Source organism: Geotrypetes seraphini, chromosome 2 (genome assembly GCF_902459505.1).
Source record: "Geotrypetes seraphini chromosome 2, aGeoSer1.1, whole genome shotgun sequence".
Lineage (NCBI taxonomy): Eukaryota > Metazoa > Chordata > Amphibia > Gymnophiona > Dermophiidae > Geotrypetes > Geotrypetes seraphini.
In genome coordinates this window covers 454,008,534-454,027,381 of record NC_047085.1, presented here as the reverse complement: position 1 = coordinate 454,027,381, position 18,848 = coordinate 454,008,534, and the positions used below count along the sequence as shown (strand labels likewise).

Genomic DNA, 18,848 nt, shown 5'->3' with positions numbered 1-18,848 from the left:
CGGTGGGGCCGAGGCAGGACAGAGCGTGCCCACGCATCCTCATTTTGCCCTGCAAAAATATGGTAACCCTAATCTGAGGGGTCAGTGTTATACCTTTCTGGCTAGGATAGTTGTTAGCTGAAGTATGCCAAGAGAAAACAGCGGCTCACCTCAAGTTTATGGGCTCTTTCCCTGCTGAGAGGCTCCAATGGAAAGCTTAAGTTATTGGCTTCTGCCAGTGACCGAAGATCAAAATAATACTTGGCGTAAACACTTGAGGGAACATTGATGTTGAACTGCAGCAACTCGAGAAACTGGCGCTCCAGCTCATTCCTGTAAAATAGTGGAGGGTAAAGGGAGGAGGGAATGTTAATGTTATCACCTCATTTATCATCAACATCTATGATATAATATCATCTCATCTCATATTCTGCAAAATACTTATAAAAGTTTAATATGGATTATATAAAAGACACTAGACATCGCTAGGAATTTTAATATTCAGTGCTAACATAAAATTAGAATATACATCATAAAACCCAATGAAGACACTTCAGTGGTCCCCAATAAAAATTTATTAAACAGAAAAGTCTTCAGGTTCTTTCTTTTTTTTTTTTTTTTTTTTTTTAAATTGTCTTTATTAACAATTGCAAAGGGAACATACAACCAGGATCAGAGTAAGCATAAAAACATAGCAGGCAGAAAAAAAAACAGCACTTGAAAACTAGGACAGCAAATGTTGCACAGTACAAGAACACCACACAATTTCCAGTTTCTCTAATGGAAATGGGTAGATTGTTCCAAAATTTTTGGTAGTTGCTACCTGATCAGGCAGACACAATTGAAATAATTTGTAAGCTGCTTAGGTGCAATCGGGGGTGTAAATTTTATAAATAATCATTTACATCATATTCCACTTGGTGCTGTAAAATGGTGCAAAAACCATCAGTTGTGCAGTTTTATAGTCTTATAAGAAGCTAAGTTTACCATATAAATCATATATAAAGGAACTTGACCATATAAAACTTTAAAAAAGCAATGTGCTTAATTTAAATAAAATATGGACCTCCAAAGGTAACCAATAAAAGTGAGACTCCATTCAATTTATAGCCAGATATTGAGCACTGCACTATTCCAGGATTCTGGTGCTACCTACCTAGCTATAAAGTGGGTGCTGGAAGTGATCTGGGTATTGCCAATATTCAGCAGCCTGGCTCCACCCCGGGACTGTCCCCAACTACCTAGACAGGCTAGCATAGTCAATAAAGATTTTTAGCTGCACTATCTGAAAAATTTTATTTATTTATATTTCTTATATACTGTTTCTATTCGAAGTGGTTTATAAGTATTTCTCCCTATCTGTCCTGATGGGATTATACTCTAACTACAGTACCTGGGGCAACAGAGGATTAAGTGACTTGCCCAGGGTCGCAAGACGTGGCAAAAGGATTGAACCCATAACCTCAGGGTGCCGAGGCGGGGGTTCTAACCTAGGGTTACCAGATTTTGCACCCCGAAAAAGAGGACACGTGGCCCAACCCCAGCCCCACGCAAACCTCGTCTCTTCGGGCTGAGTCTGGAGTGCATCTGCGGATGCGCGGATGCAATGTGATGACTCGGCCCCAATCTCAACAGCTTTTCAAAACCTGGACAAAGTGCCAGGTTTTGAAAAGCTGTCTGTATACCCCTACAGTCTTCTAAAAAAGAGGACATGTCCAGGTAACATGTCGGGTAACCCTATTCTAGCCACTAGTCTACTCCTATCAGTGAGCACCTACTTTCCCGATAAATCCCACTGAATATCTGGCCTAGAATTCAAAGTGCAAGCCCTGTGAAAGCCTCGAAGTATTCTGTGGTGAGATTTCCACAAGATGGCCTTAAGCGAATGGGACCAAGTCAGGTTCAGAAGCTAAGAGCGGATAGCATAGCTGGTTTTAAGAAAGGTTTGGACAAGTTCCTGGAGGAAAAGTCCATAGTCTGTTATTGAGAAAGACATGGGGGAAGCCACTGCTTGCCACGTTTACTTTGCTTACTGCTTGTGGATCATCACCTCCACTACACACGGAGAAGCTAAGTTCTTTCAGGCTGTGTATTTTTGAGTTTGGTTGGATTTGGACACTAACTTTCCAGCTTGGCCCCCAGCTTAGGAGTAAGAGATGAATTCCTTCTTTATTTTGATAATGTGTGTTTTTTTCATTTGAGTTTTTCACACATTGCACATTTGCACTATTCAGGCACTAGAAATATTATCCGGAGCAAGCCCGGGGATGTTTCGCAGTTAACACCTTTCTGGGTGTAAACCCGCGACAGCTTTTCCCTGGAGATTCCAGAGGTTGCTGTGTGACTGAGGGCTTGCCCGTTTAATAATCTTATATCATAGATTTTTCTTATTTTTACTCAGTTTGGAGTTGGACTTCATCTCTTTCCCCTAATCTTTGTAGACTTCTTGGGGTGAGGGAGGTTCTTTATTTGTTATCCTGTTTGTGTACCTCCTCGATTTAGGGTTCTATTTTTGTCTTGCCCTGTATTGGTAGCATGGACTATTGCTACACCTTGGGTTTTGGCCAGGTACTAGTGACCTGGATTGGCCACCGTGAAAACGGGCTACTGGGCTTGACGAACCATCGGTCTGACCCAATAAGACTAGTCTTATGACTGAAACTGCTTTTTTCAATTTTAGTTGAAAGCGAAACTGCAGCAACCAAACTTTAATTTTCAGTTTCAGCTTTGACCGAAACCAGATGATGCATTCACCTGGTTTCGGTCAAAGCTGAAACTGAAAACTAAAGTTTAGTTCTGTAAATGTAAACCAATGAGGCCCACTAGGAATTTTACTTATTTATTTTAAAAAATTTTATACCGCCTAAAAACCTAGGCAGTTTACATGACAACATACATAATAAGTAAAAACAAGACTTACATATAACATCCAAAATATCGCATCTACTCCAAATCTTCCTAATGTAAGATTGACAATCAAATGAATCTTTAATATTTTGAAAACATCTAAGAGCAAAATTTGCACATAGCATCACAGAACCATTTCTGTTCCCACCATACTACACTTCTCATCTTTGGTGCATATATTCATTTACATAAAAGCATTCACAAATAAATGTGTCCAGCAATTTTGGAAACAAGCTCTAGTTGCACATAAACGCAAAGATCCTGGTAAGGCATTCCAAAGTTTCACTCCACCTATTGACCACATAGCATCACCTATCTTGGAATGTGAGATCTCCCTATGTCTGTTCAATATTAATTTCATACTTGTTTCTTATCTTGACGTCCTTCTTGGAAGATATACTTCTTCTTTTTAAATTATTGATTTTTAATCAAAAACAGTGTCATACAAATGAAAGAACAAAAGATATTCCACATATTCCACTATTATCTATACAGGTAACATAAATATCATTCAATAATTTCATTTTCCTGCATATAATAATATCATAATATATCCTAATATACAATACAAATAAAGATATACTTCTAACAATTCCTGAAAAATATTTGGGGCTGCATGAAAGAGGACCTGGTGCACTAGTATTTTATATTGTACTCTCTGTTGTACTGGTAACCAATGCAACTGTCTCAAAATTGGTGTTATGTGTACCATTCTTGATGCACCAGTAATAAGCCTAGCTACTGAATTCATTAGTAATTGCAAAGCCCTACTCTTACCTTTAACAACACCCAAATACAGCGCATTACAATAGTCTACTCTACTCAAATTTAACGCCTGCACCATAGTCCGAAAATCATAATGCTGGAACATTGGTTTTAACCTGTACAAGCGCAGCTGCCTATAACCAGCCTGAATTGTTCTTAAAATTTGAGTTGCACTTAGCTTCTAGACAACTTTTCAAAACCCAGCACTTTGTCTGGGTTTTGAAAAGCTGTCGAGATCGGGTCCGATTTATGGAGGAACAAGGGGCAGAACCTTTAGAAATCATGCACCTTAAGCGAATGACAGATTTTGTGAGAAAAAAAAATGTATCGCTAACCTAAAACAGCTAAAGATTACTGACTTAAAAAAAATAAGCAATGGCCTATCTAGTTTAGACCTCAGACTTTATAATAGTGTATTGTAAAATATTTGTTTTGCAAAGGTGGTTTGATACAGAATTGACCCTTATTTTGTAAACAATTGTTGCAGAAATACTGTAAATCATCTCTTTCAATACACAAATATATTCTGCACATTAATTCCAGCGCTTCGTCTTTTTTCTCGTCTATATTTTTGGTTAATTAGAAAACATGATGCACTAATATTACAGTTTCCATACGTTATGAGCATCAGTTTAACCCTTCTTTTGCGTCAGTTTAACTCTTGTTTATTTAGCCATTTCTATACAAAATGAATTACCTTTTACAATTAGGATAGAATCTAGCTATTTGGTTTTTCACAAGAAACTAAACTTTTTTATTTGAAAAATTTCATTCATTTTATAAGCCTGAGTTTTGTAATTCCCCTTGTCTATTGGATTTTTCTTATTTGTAAATCGCCTTGAGCCTTTTTTGACAATAGCGCGATTAATAAACCTTAGACTAGACATAATTGAGAGCAGGCATTCTACAGCCTCATGTCAAAAAGATTCATCAAGCCAAAGAATATCCTACAGTAACTGCTTATGGTACAAAGCATTCCTGCATTCTCATCGTAGAAGAGACTTCACTGGCATCTCCAACATGGTAGCTTTAGCAGGCAGCTGAAGAAACCACTAAACAAATAGAAGAGTACGGCTTGCACATCCAAAGCACTTGGGCATACATTTCTTTGAAGTAAGTAATCCAAGATTAGCAAGACAACTGTTGACCATGCAATCAAGTGCTTTCATCCCATATCAAGTATTTCTGCATATTAACCATTTTAGATCTGTTGAATAAATAGTTTTGCTTTGTCCCAGTGCCACAGACACAGTTCAGGTTCATGTTTATTAGGTTTTGATATACCGCCTAGCTATAAAAAAAATTTAGGCGGTGTACAAAAAAATGTTTAAAAATAATTTAACAGTACACGTGGGCATATTAAATACATAGAAAGGCTTTTGACAGAAACAAACAAAAGGGGAAGAGGGGGGAGAAATACAATCCATGGATAGAAAAGCTGGGGAGGGGAGGGAACAAAAGGAGGGGAGAAAAAAAAGAGTAATGCAAATTCAAGTCCTGCTAAGTCCTAACAACTATAAGGGCTCCTTTTACAAAGGTGTGCTAGTGGTTTTAGCGCGCTCTTAGTGCATGCTAAAATGCCATGCATGCTAGCCACTACCGCCTCCTTTTAAGTAGGCAGTAGTTTTTCGGCTAGCGCGCGCTATAGCATGCGCTAATCGTGTGCGTGCGCTAAAAACGCTAGCGCTCCTTCTTAAAAGGAGCCCTAGGTGTCTTTAAATACACAGTATGGTGTGGGTGGGTGGGGGGATGCAAATTTATTCCTTGATAGGACACCTACTCTTGAGCCTCAGCCACTCTTTACAGGACTATTTACTTGTTCTGTTTCTACTCTCTTGTACCATTGCAGCTTCCCAACTCAGTACAACCAATGCAGCAACACGTCTCCGTCAGTGCCCAAAAGCTGGAGCTCCCACCAAACCCCAGCTGATGTGCAATACAAAAAGGACAATTCTATAAAGAGGCACCTATGGGGAGCCTATTCTATAAAGGCAAGTAGGCACCTACTTAGAATACCAGGTTTATACAGTGCAATCCAGAGCATGGCGCTTGCTACAGACAGCATTGTTGCCCCAATCTTATAATAATAATAATTTATTTTTATATACTGCCTAACCAGCAGTTCATAGTGGTTTACACAATTAGGTATTCAGCATACAATATAATAATAACAGCATATATAATAAAATCAGAGTAACTAATACAAGCATTAAAACTAATGAATGTGGATAACATAATATCGACTAAAATAAGTACAGATAAAAAGTGCATTATAACTACATGATAATATGAAAGTCAATAATGTATATTAGATTGTTTAAATAAATGGGTTTTAAGATCTTTTCGAAACTGATAGTAAGTAAGAAATGGAGAAACAAGAAGATTCAAACATGAATTCATTAATCCTACTTGGAATGCTCGGGACCTGTCCCAAAATTTTTTTGTAACAACATGCATTTGCTGAAGGAAAATAAAACCAAACAGATCTACGGATATTTTTCTTAAAAATAAAAAAACTAAAATGAGAAACAAGGTAAACCGGTGCTAAGCCAAATACATGAGAGACTAACATCTTACCTTCCAAACTTAACTTCATACTATTTTCAGATCTCAAACATTTTCTGGGTTGACAGATTTCAATAAACTTTTTTAGTGCCATTGGAGAAACGTGATATAAGATTTGATGTATGATTGAAAGAATCTTAAACTGTACTTTGCTGAGAACCGTCCATGCTATGCCCTGCCCACTCATATGCCCCGCCTGCATTTACTTGATAAGCGAGCTGTGTGCCTACATTCTAAAATACTGCTGAGCGTGTGGCTAGCACTTACACACATAACTCTAGTCTAGAACCGAATGTACACAGACTGGGGGAAAGTCTATAAATGGTGCTCAAAATTCAGTGCTGAAAAACAACAACCCTGCAATGAATGGTTTTCTATAACCGTATTTTAAGGGAATTCTCCTAGCCCAGCCATGACCCTCCCATGGCCACACCCTCTTTGCAGCTCCACACGGAAACACTTACGCGCTATTCTATAATTGGGCACTTAAATGCAATTTTGTGCAGATCTGGCATTTCTGTCCCATTTTGGCATCTTGCATCCGTTAGAACTCCTTTCCACGCTGAAAATTCCACACGGAAGTAGCACCTAGCATTCGGTACCATATAGAGAATTCTCCTCCTGCCTATCTTTGGGTGACTTGTTGTAGAATGAGGGATAGATGGGCTTTTTAGATAAAGCAGTGATCTCTAGTTCTCATTTTATTATTCTACTGTGCCTAAGCTTTTTTTTTTCCCTTCAGCAATAAAAGCTCACTAACAAAAGGGGACCCTTAACATAACATAACATAAAAGCTTTCTTCTATACCAGTGTTCTTCAACCTTTTTACACCTGTGGACTGGCAGAAATAAAAGAATTATTCTATGGTATTTTATTACATGTACAGATGGAAAAAATGGAAAATGCTATGAGATCTAGGAACCTCAGATTCTTGAATTTTCCTATTTCACATTATCTGTCTCCTATTGAATTGTTGAAAATGTATTTGAAAGATGTTCTTTGCTATACTCAGATAGAAAGTTTTGTACCTGATAATTTATATTATATTCCAGCTGGATCTAAAGTTCTATCTGAAGAGGGGGAATAGATCAAGTAGTATCGCCAGATAGTTTAAATATATCCCAATTTCTTGAAGTTTCTAAGGATTATATAGCCAAGAGAGCAACATTGTTGGTAACATATAGAACTATATTAGAAAAGCAAGATATTCTTAAACTATATTTTGTAAATAAAAATGCTTCAGACGTCTGTAAATAGACACAATACAGGAGGAAAAAATTTCTTCAAAGTAAGCCCTCTGTTTTGGCAGTGGGGGCTTTATTTTACCTTAAATTCCCATGCAAATGTTTAATAACTTATGAGAATAATAAGTAAACCTTTTTTGACCCAGTCCAATTGGAAATATTTCTTCAGGGTAAACCTAAAAAAGATTTATTACCTATAACAAGTTTACAGGTTGAAAGTGAACTTCTATGAACTTCTAACATCAGATCCTAATGTCTGACTGGAATTTACTTTATTTCATTTATTTTATTTTTATTTATTGTTTTTCAGGTACTTTAGCTAGATTGTGAGCCTTCGGGACAGCTAGGGAAATCCAAAGTACCATTTTTATTTATTTTATTTTAATGTATCTTTAATCTATCTTCATTGTAAACCGCTTTGAACCTCACGGTATAGCGGTATATAAGAAATCAAATCAAATCAGATATAAAGATGATTAACTGTACCTGCTCTCAGATAATATTTTATTTTTATTGATGTGATCTTTTCAGTAGATATCTAGCCCCAATGATAATGTGGACTTGACAAATATCTTAATATTTAGTATATATTTTACTTTGAAAGTGTGTAATTACCTGTAAATTGTTATATTTCTGTAACAAATGAATAAATTTATAAATTTAAAATAAATTTAAAAAAGAATTATTCTATGGACCGGCATCGGTCCGCGGACCAGCGATTGAAGAACACTGGGCTAAGTCGTGGGCCAGACCCTGCCCATCTTTACCCAATCTCCACTCCAGACCCCGCCTCCATAATAGTACTAATTGTAACACTATTTTTTCCATTCATTTTTCATAGATACACACAATATAATCTTATTAACAACACATAATGGTTAACCACAAAATTAAACTACACAAAGCACACTGACAGCAGATGTAAATTCTCAAAATTGACATAATTCAATCACAAAATTAAAAAATAAAATAATTCCCCCTACCTTTGTTGTCTCCCTCTCTCCATGCTATGCCTTACCTTTTGGCCTGCTCCCTCCTGGCCATTTTATGCCGCCCTCGGTGTTATATTCAGGCTGGCTCCCTCTTCATCACTGATGCAGCGCACAAAGCTGAGGCAGCGGCTCCATGCGCATCCCGCATCTCATCTGGAAGCTTTCCCTCTGATGTTGCAACGTCAGAGAGAAGGCTTCCGATTCAGGTGCAGAACTTGCATAGGAGCCACTGCCTGTGGTTTTGTGCACTGAATCAGTGAGGAAGAAGGAGCTGGCTCAAAGATAACGCCGCATTGATCGCAACGTGGACCGGAGGTTGAAGAACACTGTTTTGGGCCTGATGCCCTATGGACCGGCAGGAAATTTCTGTGGACTGGCACTGGTCCACGGACAGGTGGTTGAAGAACACTGTTCTATACCACATAACAGCAAAGATCCATGCGGTTTATAAAAGTAAAGAGACATTCAAGATGGATAAAGTCAATTACCTAAGAATTTAGTGAACAAATAGGTTTTTAAGTTTTTCCTGAAATGATGATACGACCCAGCAGTGAAAATCAAGGAATTTAAATCTTTATCCCAGGAGGCTGCATGATACGCTAAAAGACGTTGGTGGTATTTCTTATATTTACATCCTTTGACAGAAGGAAATGAGAAGAATGTAATTGGTCGTCTTGAACGCTTTACATTAACAAAAGTAAAAGACTCTACTAGATAAGTAGGAATGAGACCAAATTGTAGTTTATAACAGATGCAACCGAACTTAAACATCACCCGAGCCTCCATCGGCAACCAATGCAGCTCATGAATAAATGGAGTAATGTGATCATGCTTTTTTAAACCACAGATCAAGCGTACAGCTGCATTTTGTCTGTCTGGGAGCCTTAAGAGTGATTGTGGGAGATGTTAAAATACATTTTTGGCCACAGACCTGCCCCACAAAGGGCTATTACTTGTGTATAAAACAGTGTTTTACAGGGAGGCGAAACCAACGTGGATGTTCCTGGGCCCGACACCACACTGAGCCCCGACGTTAGGGCACCGCCCCCGCAACCCCAGACGACCAGTTCTCCCAGGGGCGGGGAAACCCCGGATTCACTGGTTTTTTCCTCTCCAGAGGCAAGGGAAGATTTACTGGAGAGTTTGGAGACTGGGGCCCACTTTTCCAGGGCCCCTATGGAGGTACCTGGGGGAATATCATCTCAACATGAGGGGGAAGGGCTGAAGACACCCCCCGAAGGACTTCAGAACGGTGAGCACTCTACATTTACACAAACCTCAATTGAATTGATTAAACCTGCAGAAGTGACTTTAGACTCTATCTGGGACTTATTGGCTGGTTTTGTTAAAAATATTACTCCTACACTTCAACAAATTGAAGGGAAAATTAAGGAACATGATAAAGAATTGAAGGATTTAAGAAAAGAAACAAATACTTCTAATTTATCTGTTCTAAAAATGGAAAAAGAAATTGTATCATTGAAACAAGTTCAAGAGGCATTAGTTAAAGATAATATTAACCTAAGGAAGAAGACTGAAATGCTTGAGAACAATTCACGCAGTAATAACTTAAGGTTAATTAACTTTCCAAGACTTGAGTTAGTAACACCTAGAGAAATGCTTAAGAGATATCTAGTAGAGAACTTAGAGATACCCGAAGACTCATTACCACCATTTTCACGGGTTTATTATTTGCCTGATAAAGAACAAAATCAACAACTAAAAGAAAAACCTTCAGATCAAGAACTTCCAAATATATCACAGATTTTAGAAACATCTGAGAAGGATCTAGCATCACCAGCCACCATGATTATTACTTTAGCTTTGCCAATTGATAAAACTTGGTTGTTAAAACTTTTCTTTAAAAATAGACAAAAAAGCTTTCTTGGTTATAAAATACAAATGTTCCCAGATTTGGCACGGGAGACGCAGAGGCGTCGCCGTGAATTTCTTCTTTTGAAACCTGGGGTTTTATCTTTGGGAGCAACCTTTTATTTGAGACATCCGTGTAAATGTATTGTATATCACCGTACTCTTAAATATGTGTTTTTTGAACCATCACAATTGATAAACTTTGTGGCTATGTCTCGCCTGAATGTTAACAATCTTTGAGCCCTATATTTAGGATATTGTGACCTCATCTCAGTGCTATAGTTCTCAGCTTCTTTTACAATTTTCTTTTTAGATAATTTCGCCAATTTTCAATAATTCTTGGATCCTAATTGTGGACTTGAGCATAAATAGTATATTTGTTTAATTTAAGATTTATATTGCTTTGTATTTGATATCTATCCTATTCTTGCTTTCTGTACAAGTGTAATACTTGAAATTTAAGTTGAAAATAATAAATAAATAATAATAAAAAAAAACAGTGTTTTATGAAATCACCTCAGTGGTTGTGTGCATATAAACATGAAATATAGCAAAACGACATGTACTTTTATCATTTATAAGAATTTTCCAAAAGAATTACACAAGTATCCACTTGTTACAGAAATTCAGATAAAAAAACCAAACAAACTGTAAAGGCAATCATTTTTCTTATTAAACCACTTATTATCCTCCTTAGCCCACAAAAAGAAAAAGGGGAGGGGAAAGTGAGCCAATTAACTTGCCCATGGCTAGTGAGTGATTTGAAGTAAGGGACAGATGTACTTGAGTGTTGTCTGCATAAATATAATGCTTTCCCCAATTCTGGAACAGGACATTTAAGAGTGTGGTGCAGTGGTTAAAGCTACAGCCTCAGCACCCTGAAGTTGGGGGTTCAAACCCACGCTGCTCCTTGTGGCCCTGGGCAAGTCACTTAATCCCCCTGTTGCCCCAAATACGTTAGCTAGATTGTTAGCTCGCCTGGACAGAGAGGGAAAACTGCTTGAGTACCTGAATAAATACATGTAAACCGTTCTGAGCTCCCCTGGGAGAACGGCCGGGGAGGGCTTCAGTGGCTGGGAGGGTGTAGATGGGCTGGAGTAGGTTTTAACGGAGATTTCGGCAGTTGGAACCCAAGTACAGAACCGGGTAGAGCTTTGGATTCTTGCCCAGAAATAGCTAAGAAAAAAAATTTAACTTGAATCAGGTTGGGCAGACTGGATGGACCATTCGGGTCTTTATCTGCCGTCATCTACTATGTTACTATGTTATATTATTTATGATTGGTGAAAGAGCTGACCCATGGATTACTCCGCATTTCAAACACCAGTTTAGAGAAGGAGTTTTCTATCCATATCATTTGAGATCTATTCTTTAGCAAACAGGAAAGACGTGAAAAAGGACTCCTCCCACCCTCCATCCAAAACCTGACTAGAAAAGCCTATCGCGGCTTCATAAAAGGGGGCCTAAGTAAAAAGCCAATTGAAGTTATAATTTCCAAATAAAGAAGCATCTCGCAGTTATTTAGCACCTGAATTGTGTGGATTTTTTTTTTTTAAACCATTTATATTCTACTAGTCTTTAAGCCCGTTACATTAACGGGTGCTAGAATACTGTTCACCCTCTATGTTGCCCCTTTCATTCACTGCCATCTCTTCTCCTTCAATCCAGTATCCGCCCCCTCTCTCTTTGTCCCATATGGCCTCCTTCCTTTTGCCTTGGTCTGGCATACCTTCCTCCTTCCCTCCAAGCCATTCTCTCCCCCTCTGCTCCCTTTCCTCATTTAACTACTTCATTGGTCAGCAGCAGCATTCACAATTCATTGCTGTTGCTGGCTTCAGGTCTTTCTCTCTGGCCGGTCCTGTCTTCATGAAAACAGGAAGTAGGCAGGACTGGCCAGAGAGGAAGGCCTGAAGCCAGCAACAGCAGCGAATTGTAAACGCTGCTGCTGCCTGAAGCACCCGAGGCAGACGCTTCTCTCCCCTCCCAGCCCAACCCCCGCTGACTCTGCGACCCTCCCAGCAAGATGACTTTAATATCAAACCTCCCTCCAGCGTTGGCATCCGCTGCACGTTAAACAGGCTGCTTCGGCTTTCTTCTGCAGTTGAGTCCCTCTGTTGCATCATTGATGACGTCATCGGTGACGCGGCAGAGGGACTCAACTGCAGGAGAAAGCCCGAAGCAGCCTGTTTAACGTGCAGCGGCTACCAACGCTGGAGGGATGTTTGTACCGGTGCAGAAGCGATATGTCTCTCCCCCTCCAGTACCTGTGCAGCACTTTGCTGTGGCGCATCCTCCCATGGGGGGGGGGGGGTTTGCACAGTGGGAGCGGGTGAGAGCGCCGATCTCCAGTTGGGTTTTTTTTGTTGTTGTTGTTTTAAGTTGAAAGCCGGCGCTGCAGCTCCTCTCTCGATCCTGGTGCAGTTCGAGAGAGGAGCCGGTACCATTCACGGTGAGGAAGGCCACCGCAGCTGTATAATTTTTTTTAAAAATTATTTGAAAGTCGCCGCGAGCAAGTGGTGACGTAAAACCCGCGCATGCGCAATCGTGTTTTCGCAACGGATCAGGGAACACGATTTTTTTAGTGCGCATGCGCGGCCTAGCATTTTATTATATTAGATGATCTTCATGATCTTAGATAGATTCAAACAGGCTATTTGACAAGGACAGCTCTGGAGACAAGGCACTGGAGGTAAGCAATAAATCCCTCACAGGATACTGTTTCAATAAATGTTATTTATTAGAATTGAAATTGATTGACATATTTATTACAAACCTCTAATGTTTTACTTGACCAGCAGTATATCAAGACATAAAAGCAGACTTGATTAGATTGCCATGTCTGCATCCCTAATAACTTTTGTGTTTGGTATGCTATCCACATCAGGATATAGCAGGGAGTGTGTGGACTCGTACAGGGATTTTTTTATTTTTTTAATTAATGCATATTCACAAATCACAAATGTGCATGCTTCAAAAAGTAGACTCCTTTAGGTATGGATGAAATTTCTTGTTGGATTAATATACATGGTAATACTATTCACATGTAGTACAAAAGGAAGTGGGAACGGACAATGAACACTCCACTGAAGATCACTGATGTAAAACCAACTTGTTTATTTCAGAAAAGGACACAAGCAGATCTTCAGTGGAGAGTTCATTCTCCGTTCCCACTTCCTTTTGTACTGTTTTATACCCGTGGGTTCTCTGTCCTGTTGGACTTTTTAATACTATTCACATACCATGGCGTTTCAGTATGTTAAACTTTTACTGACATACATGCTAAAACTTTTTAATTCATGTTTTAGAGCACAGAGCTTAAGATGTGTCGAAAGCAATATGCTTCCTTTTTGGATGGAATGCTGAGGATCGAGTTATTGGGCAAGAACAATATGACACACTGAGTTCAACATGAAGGCCCTGATTCTGCAAAGTGCGTCCTGATTTTAGGCAGCTGTAGGCGTCCTAAAGCTGTCTAATCAGCCAATCGGGATGCACGTTTAAAAAAAAAATGCTCCCCAGGCAGGCCGCCTATATTGAAGGCGCTTCCGGGAGCCTAGGGAGGCCCGCAAGACGCCTAAGCTCACCTAAGGGCCTTAGGCGGGCCTTAGGCGAACCTAGGCGGCCCTACGCGTCTCCCTAGTAGAGGAAGAGACGTTTAAAATGTAGGACAGCAAAATGCTGGTCTACATTGTAAGTAGACGCGGCCGCTATACTTATCGCGGCAAGAGATCTCCCTGCTGCAATAAGTATAGCGGCCGCCTGTCCCATCACCGGCAGGAGGATGCCCAACTCTCCTGCCGGAACCCCGGACCCGGAACCCCCCTCCCCCCAAACTGGTAATCGCCGGCAGGAGGATGCCCAACTCCTCCTGCCGGAACCCCCCGAACCTCCCCTACCCCCAAACTGGTAATCGCCGGCAGGAGGATGCCCAACTCCTCCTGCCAGAACCCCCCCGGACCCCCCTCCCCCCCAAACTGGTAATCGCCGGCAGGAGGATGCCCAACTCCTCCTGCCGGAACCCCCCGGAACCCCCTCCGGACCCCCCATGCTAACGACGACCCAACTAACCTCCCTCCCCCTCCCCCAACTAACCTTTAAATGTTGGTCGGCTGGACGAGTCTTGCTGCCGTCCAGCCGACAGGCCCCGCCTCGTGGAAATGAGACGGGTCCGCCCCTTCCCGGCTCATCCCCGCTAAATTTAAGGCCTAGCCTGGGCCAATCAGGCCTTAGGATTAGTGGGGATGGGCGGACCCGCTATGCCTAAGGCCTGATTGGTCCAGGCTTCTAGAGCCTGGGCCAATCAGGCCTTAGATTTAGCGGAAATGGGCCATGAAGGGGCGGGCCCATCTCATTTCCACGAGGCGGGCCTGTCGGCTGGATGGCAGCAAGACCCGTCCAGCCGACCAACATTTAAAGGTTAGTTGGGGGGGGGGGTCGTCGTTAGCATGAGGGGTCCGGAGAGGGTCCGGGGGGTTCCGGCAGGAGGAGTTGGGCATCCTCCTGCTGGCAATTACCAGTTTGGGGGGGAGGGGGGTCCGGGATTCGAAAGGAGGAGTTGGGCATCCTCCTGCCGGCGATTGGACAGGCGGCCGCTATACATATCCCTTGCCGCGATAAGTGTAGCGGCCATGTCTAATCTAACCCGATTCTCTAACCAGCGTCTGTAACATGGACGCCGGTTACAGAATCGGGGTTTAGTGTAGGCCCGATTCTGTATAGGACACCTCTCCCGGGCGTCCTATACAGAATTTGGGCCGTAGTCTCTACGTAGAGAATGACACGGGGGACAGAATTTGTCACCATCCCCACGGATAATCACGGAAATCACGGATAATCACGGAAAACCATCCCCATGCTATTTCTTTAAGGAGAGAGGGAAGAATCAGAGTACGAATGGGCACAGCCACTGACCCTCAAGCCTTGCATTGAAGAATGCTGGTGTAGAAGGACTGAGGTTGAGATAGACACTAAAGAATGACTTGGGATGGTTTCCTGCGGTCGAAAATCCATCAAGCCCAGCATCCTGTTTCCAACAGTGGCCAACCCAGGTCACAAGTACCTGGCAGAAACCCAAAGAGTAGCAACATTCCAGAGCTGAGATTGTGATGTCATAATGCCTCATTCCTCCAGGGGTGAGTGTGGCGCAGTGGTTAAAACTACAGCCTCAGCACCCTGAGGTTGTGGGTTCAAACCCATGCTGCTCCTTGTGACCCTGGGCAACTCACTTAGGGATCCTTTTACAAAGGTGCGCTAAGCTTTTTAGCGTATGCTAACCATGCACTAAATGCTAGCGCGTGCATGTTAGTCTATGGACGCATTAGCGGTTAGAGTGCGCTAAACGCACACTAAAACTCATAGCGCACCTTAGTAAAATAGGGGGTTAATTCCCCCATTACCCTAAGTACATTAGCTAGATTGTGAGCCCACTGAGACAGACAGGGAAAAATGCTCAAGTGCCTGAATAAACCATTCTGAGCTCCCCTGGGAGAACAGTATTGGAAATTGAATGAATCTAATATAATAAAGAGCTAGCCGCGCATGCGCACTCCTATTTGCGTGTTCTGTGCGCTGTAGGTCTGTGGCCTAAGGAGTGCGCATGCGCGCTAATACGTCACCAGCCTATCGCCTCCACAGCCAGACGACGTTCTCCGTTTCTCCTGCCGCCGCCGCCGATCTCCGTTTCTCCTTTGCCGCCCACCCCCTTCTCTTCCCGCGGGCCCGAATGGCGATTCCAACAGCGTGTACATCAGTCTCCACACGCTGCTTCGGGCCCTTCTACTGCCCTGATTTGCTCTGCCGCGTCTCTGATGATGTCATCAGGGACGTGCCAGAGTAAATCAGGGCAGTAGAAGGGCCCGAAGCAGCGTGTGGAGACTGATAAAAGCGCTGCTGGAATCACCACCTTTGTAGTCCGGCCCGCGGGAAGGGGAAGGGAAGGGGGGGGGGGGTAGAGGAAACGCTAATGCTGCTGCACAGGGAACTGGTGGGGGGGGAGGGAAATGGAGGGGAAGGGAATGCTGCTTTGGACGGACAGACAGACAGAGAGAGGAAGGGAAACACAAAGAAAATAAGAAAGACACAGGGGCAGCTGCACAGGGAACTGGTGTGGGGGGAGGGGGATGGAATGCTGCTTTGGACAGACAGACAGAGGGAGGAAGGGAGACAGAAAGGAAAGAAGAAAGACACAGGGTCAGGGAGATACACAGAAAGACAGACAGGCAAAGGGGGCCAGGGACAGAGACAGACAGAAAGGACAGCGGGAGCCGCGTCAGGAGGGGTGCGGGATGCGGCAGTGGGAACTTTTCCAATGGGTGCAACTGGGCAGCTGTCGGGAACCTCTGATCAGGGGCAGAGCAAGGTAAGAGTATCATAGGGATAAGAAGGAGGAGGGAGGATAAAAAAGGAAGGGATGCCTACTGCTGGACAGGGGGAGAAGGAAAGAGATGCTGATGGACAGGGGAGGTGAAGAAAAAGGAACGGAGGACTAATGTTGGACAGGGGGAGAAGGAAAGAGGTGCTGCTAGACAGGGGGGGAGGTAAAACAAAGGGAGAAGGGCTGCTGCTGCATAAGGAGAGCAGTGAAGGGGTGGTGGTGGACACAGTGGAGGTAAAAGGAAGGGAAAATGGACAGGGGGAGCAGGCAAGGGGTGGTGATGGACAGCCAAGGAAAAAGAAAGGCAGAAAGAAAGAAAGCGGCTAAGGAGAGAGAGAGAAAAAAAAGACAGACACACACACATATGTTCTAGCACCCGTTAATGTAACGGGCTTAAAGACTAGTAAATAAATATAAGCCAATCTCATCAGCAATGTTACAATGGGTTCATTATCCCATACAAGGCACACATAAGAATCAGAATAAAAATGGGCCCATCCACTGACCCTCAAGCCTTGCATTGAAGAATGCTGGTGTAGAAGGACTGAGGTTGAGATAGACACTAGAGAATGACACAGGATGGTTTCTGTGGTTATCCGCAGGGATGGGGACAGTGACAAATTCTGTCACCATGTCATAGGCTGCTCAGGGTCAAACTCTCTGACAACTGTCAGTCACAGGAGTTGTAAAATTAAGATAGTAAAAATAACACAGACTTTATTTAGTTGTATTCAGCAGGGCCATGTTTTGGAACACAACCACCTGCCTCAGGGCTATCAATCAGGAAATGTATGCAAACAGCTTTTCAGTGAAACCTATTAAGTGTTCTTACTATTTGGGTTTCTGTATTGGCCACTACTGGAAACAGGATACTGGGCTACAGGATAACTGACAAGTCTAAAACTAGGAATTGCTCCCACCCCGGCTGCAGTCAGAGACAGGATGTGCGTTGAAACTGTTGGTTACAAATGAATAAATTTGGAGTTACTGGTTCAGTTGGAATATCCTCCCTGGTTCTCTACTGCGTTGCTTGACCTGGGCTATTGAGGGGACCTCTATCTCCTTTGATTTTTGCCCAGCTGGGAGTGGCAGTAGGCAGGACAGAAGCTGACATCTGTTAGAAGTGCAGGATGATGAGATCACAAGGAACACAGATTAGTTCAGAGAAGTGTGACTGATAATAATAATAATAATAACAGCCTCTCTCCTTAAAGATGGTTTTCCATGATTATCCGTGGGGATGGTAACGCAATACCGTGAAGTTCTATGCGGTTTACAAAGATTAAGCAAAGGTACAAATTGATTGACTTTAAGAGGGGAGGAAGAAAGAGGGTTAATAGGACAGGAAATCCATTTTTGAGGAGAGAGTGATCAATAGAACAAGTTAATCGCTATAGAGGGGAGAGAGAAGAGAGGATCAGTTGTCTAGATACTTTAGGAACAGGTGTGTTTTCAGACGTTTCCTAAATTCCTCATAAGTAGTGGGCGAAAGCAATTGTTCTAGGTCTTTACCCCATGATGCTGCTTGGTGTGAGAGAAGATGTTCATAGTGTTTTTTCAGTTTACAACCTCTCACTGGGGGGGAAACGAAGTTGGAATGTGAGCTTCTCTTGTGTCTGTTGGCTGAGAAGACGAAAAGGTCAGTTATATATTTAGGGGCAAGTCCGTGTAGTGCTCTGAAGCAGAAGCAGGCAAATTTAAACTTTACGCGCGCCTCCATTGGCAACCAATGCAGCTGCCGGTAGTAGGGTGTCACGTGGTCAAACTTCCTCAGCCCAAAGATCAGTTTGACCGCTGCATTTTGCATCAATTGTAAACGCTGCATGTTCTTTTGGGAAATTGCTAAATAGGCGATGTTGCAGTAGTCAAGCAAACTCAGTACGAGGGATTGGACTAGGGTTCTGAGTGCCGCTGTATCGAAATAAGCTTTAATGGATCCGAGTTTCCAGAGAGTGAAAAATCCCTTTCTGATCAAGGAGTCCACCTGATCCACATTTACTGTTATACCCTCATCATTATTAAAGAAAACATTGCTAGTACAACAAAAGGGATGGGGTGGGGGGGGTTCTGGTCTGCTCACAAGCACACTGACAGCACTCCCAAACACCCCTCTCCCCCTTTATGAAGCCGCGTTAACATTTTTTATGAGCG

At 42.3% G+C, this 18,848-nt stretch overlaps 1 protein-coding gene across 2 annotated transcripts in view; it reads right to left on the bottom strand.

Annotated features, from left to right (window-relative positions):
• CCNY (cyclin Y) overlaps window positions 1-18,848 on the bottom strand; it is a 384,247-nt gene that overhangs the window by 42,682 nt on the left and 322,717 nt on the right. For both annotated transcript variants that reach the window (XM_033931526.1, XM_033931527.1), the window contains one exon: window positions 150-312. In XM_033931526.1, coding sequence (XP_033787417.1) covers window positions 150-312 — 163 coding nt within the window. The remainder of the gene's footprint in view (window positions 1-149; window positions 313-18,848) is intronic.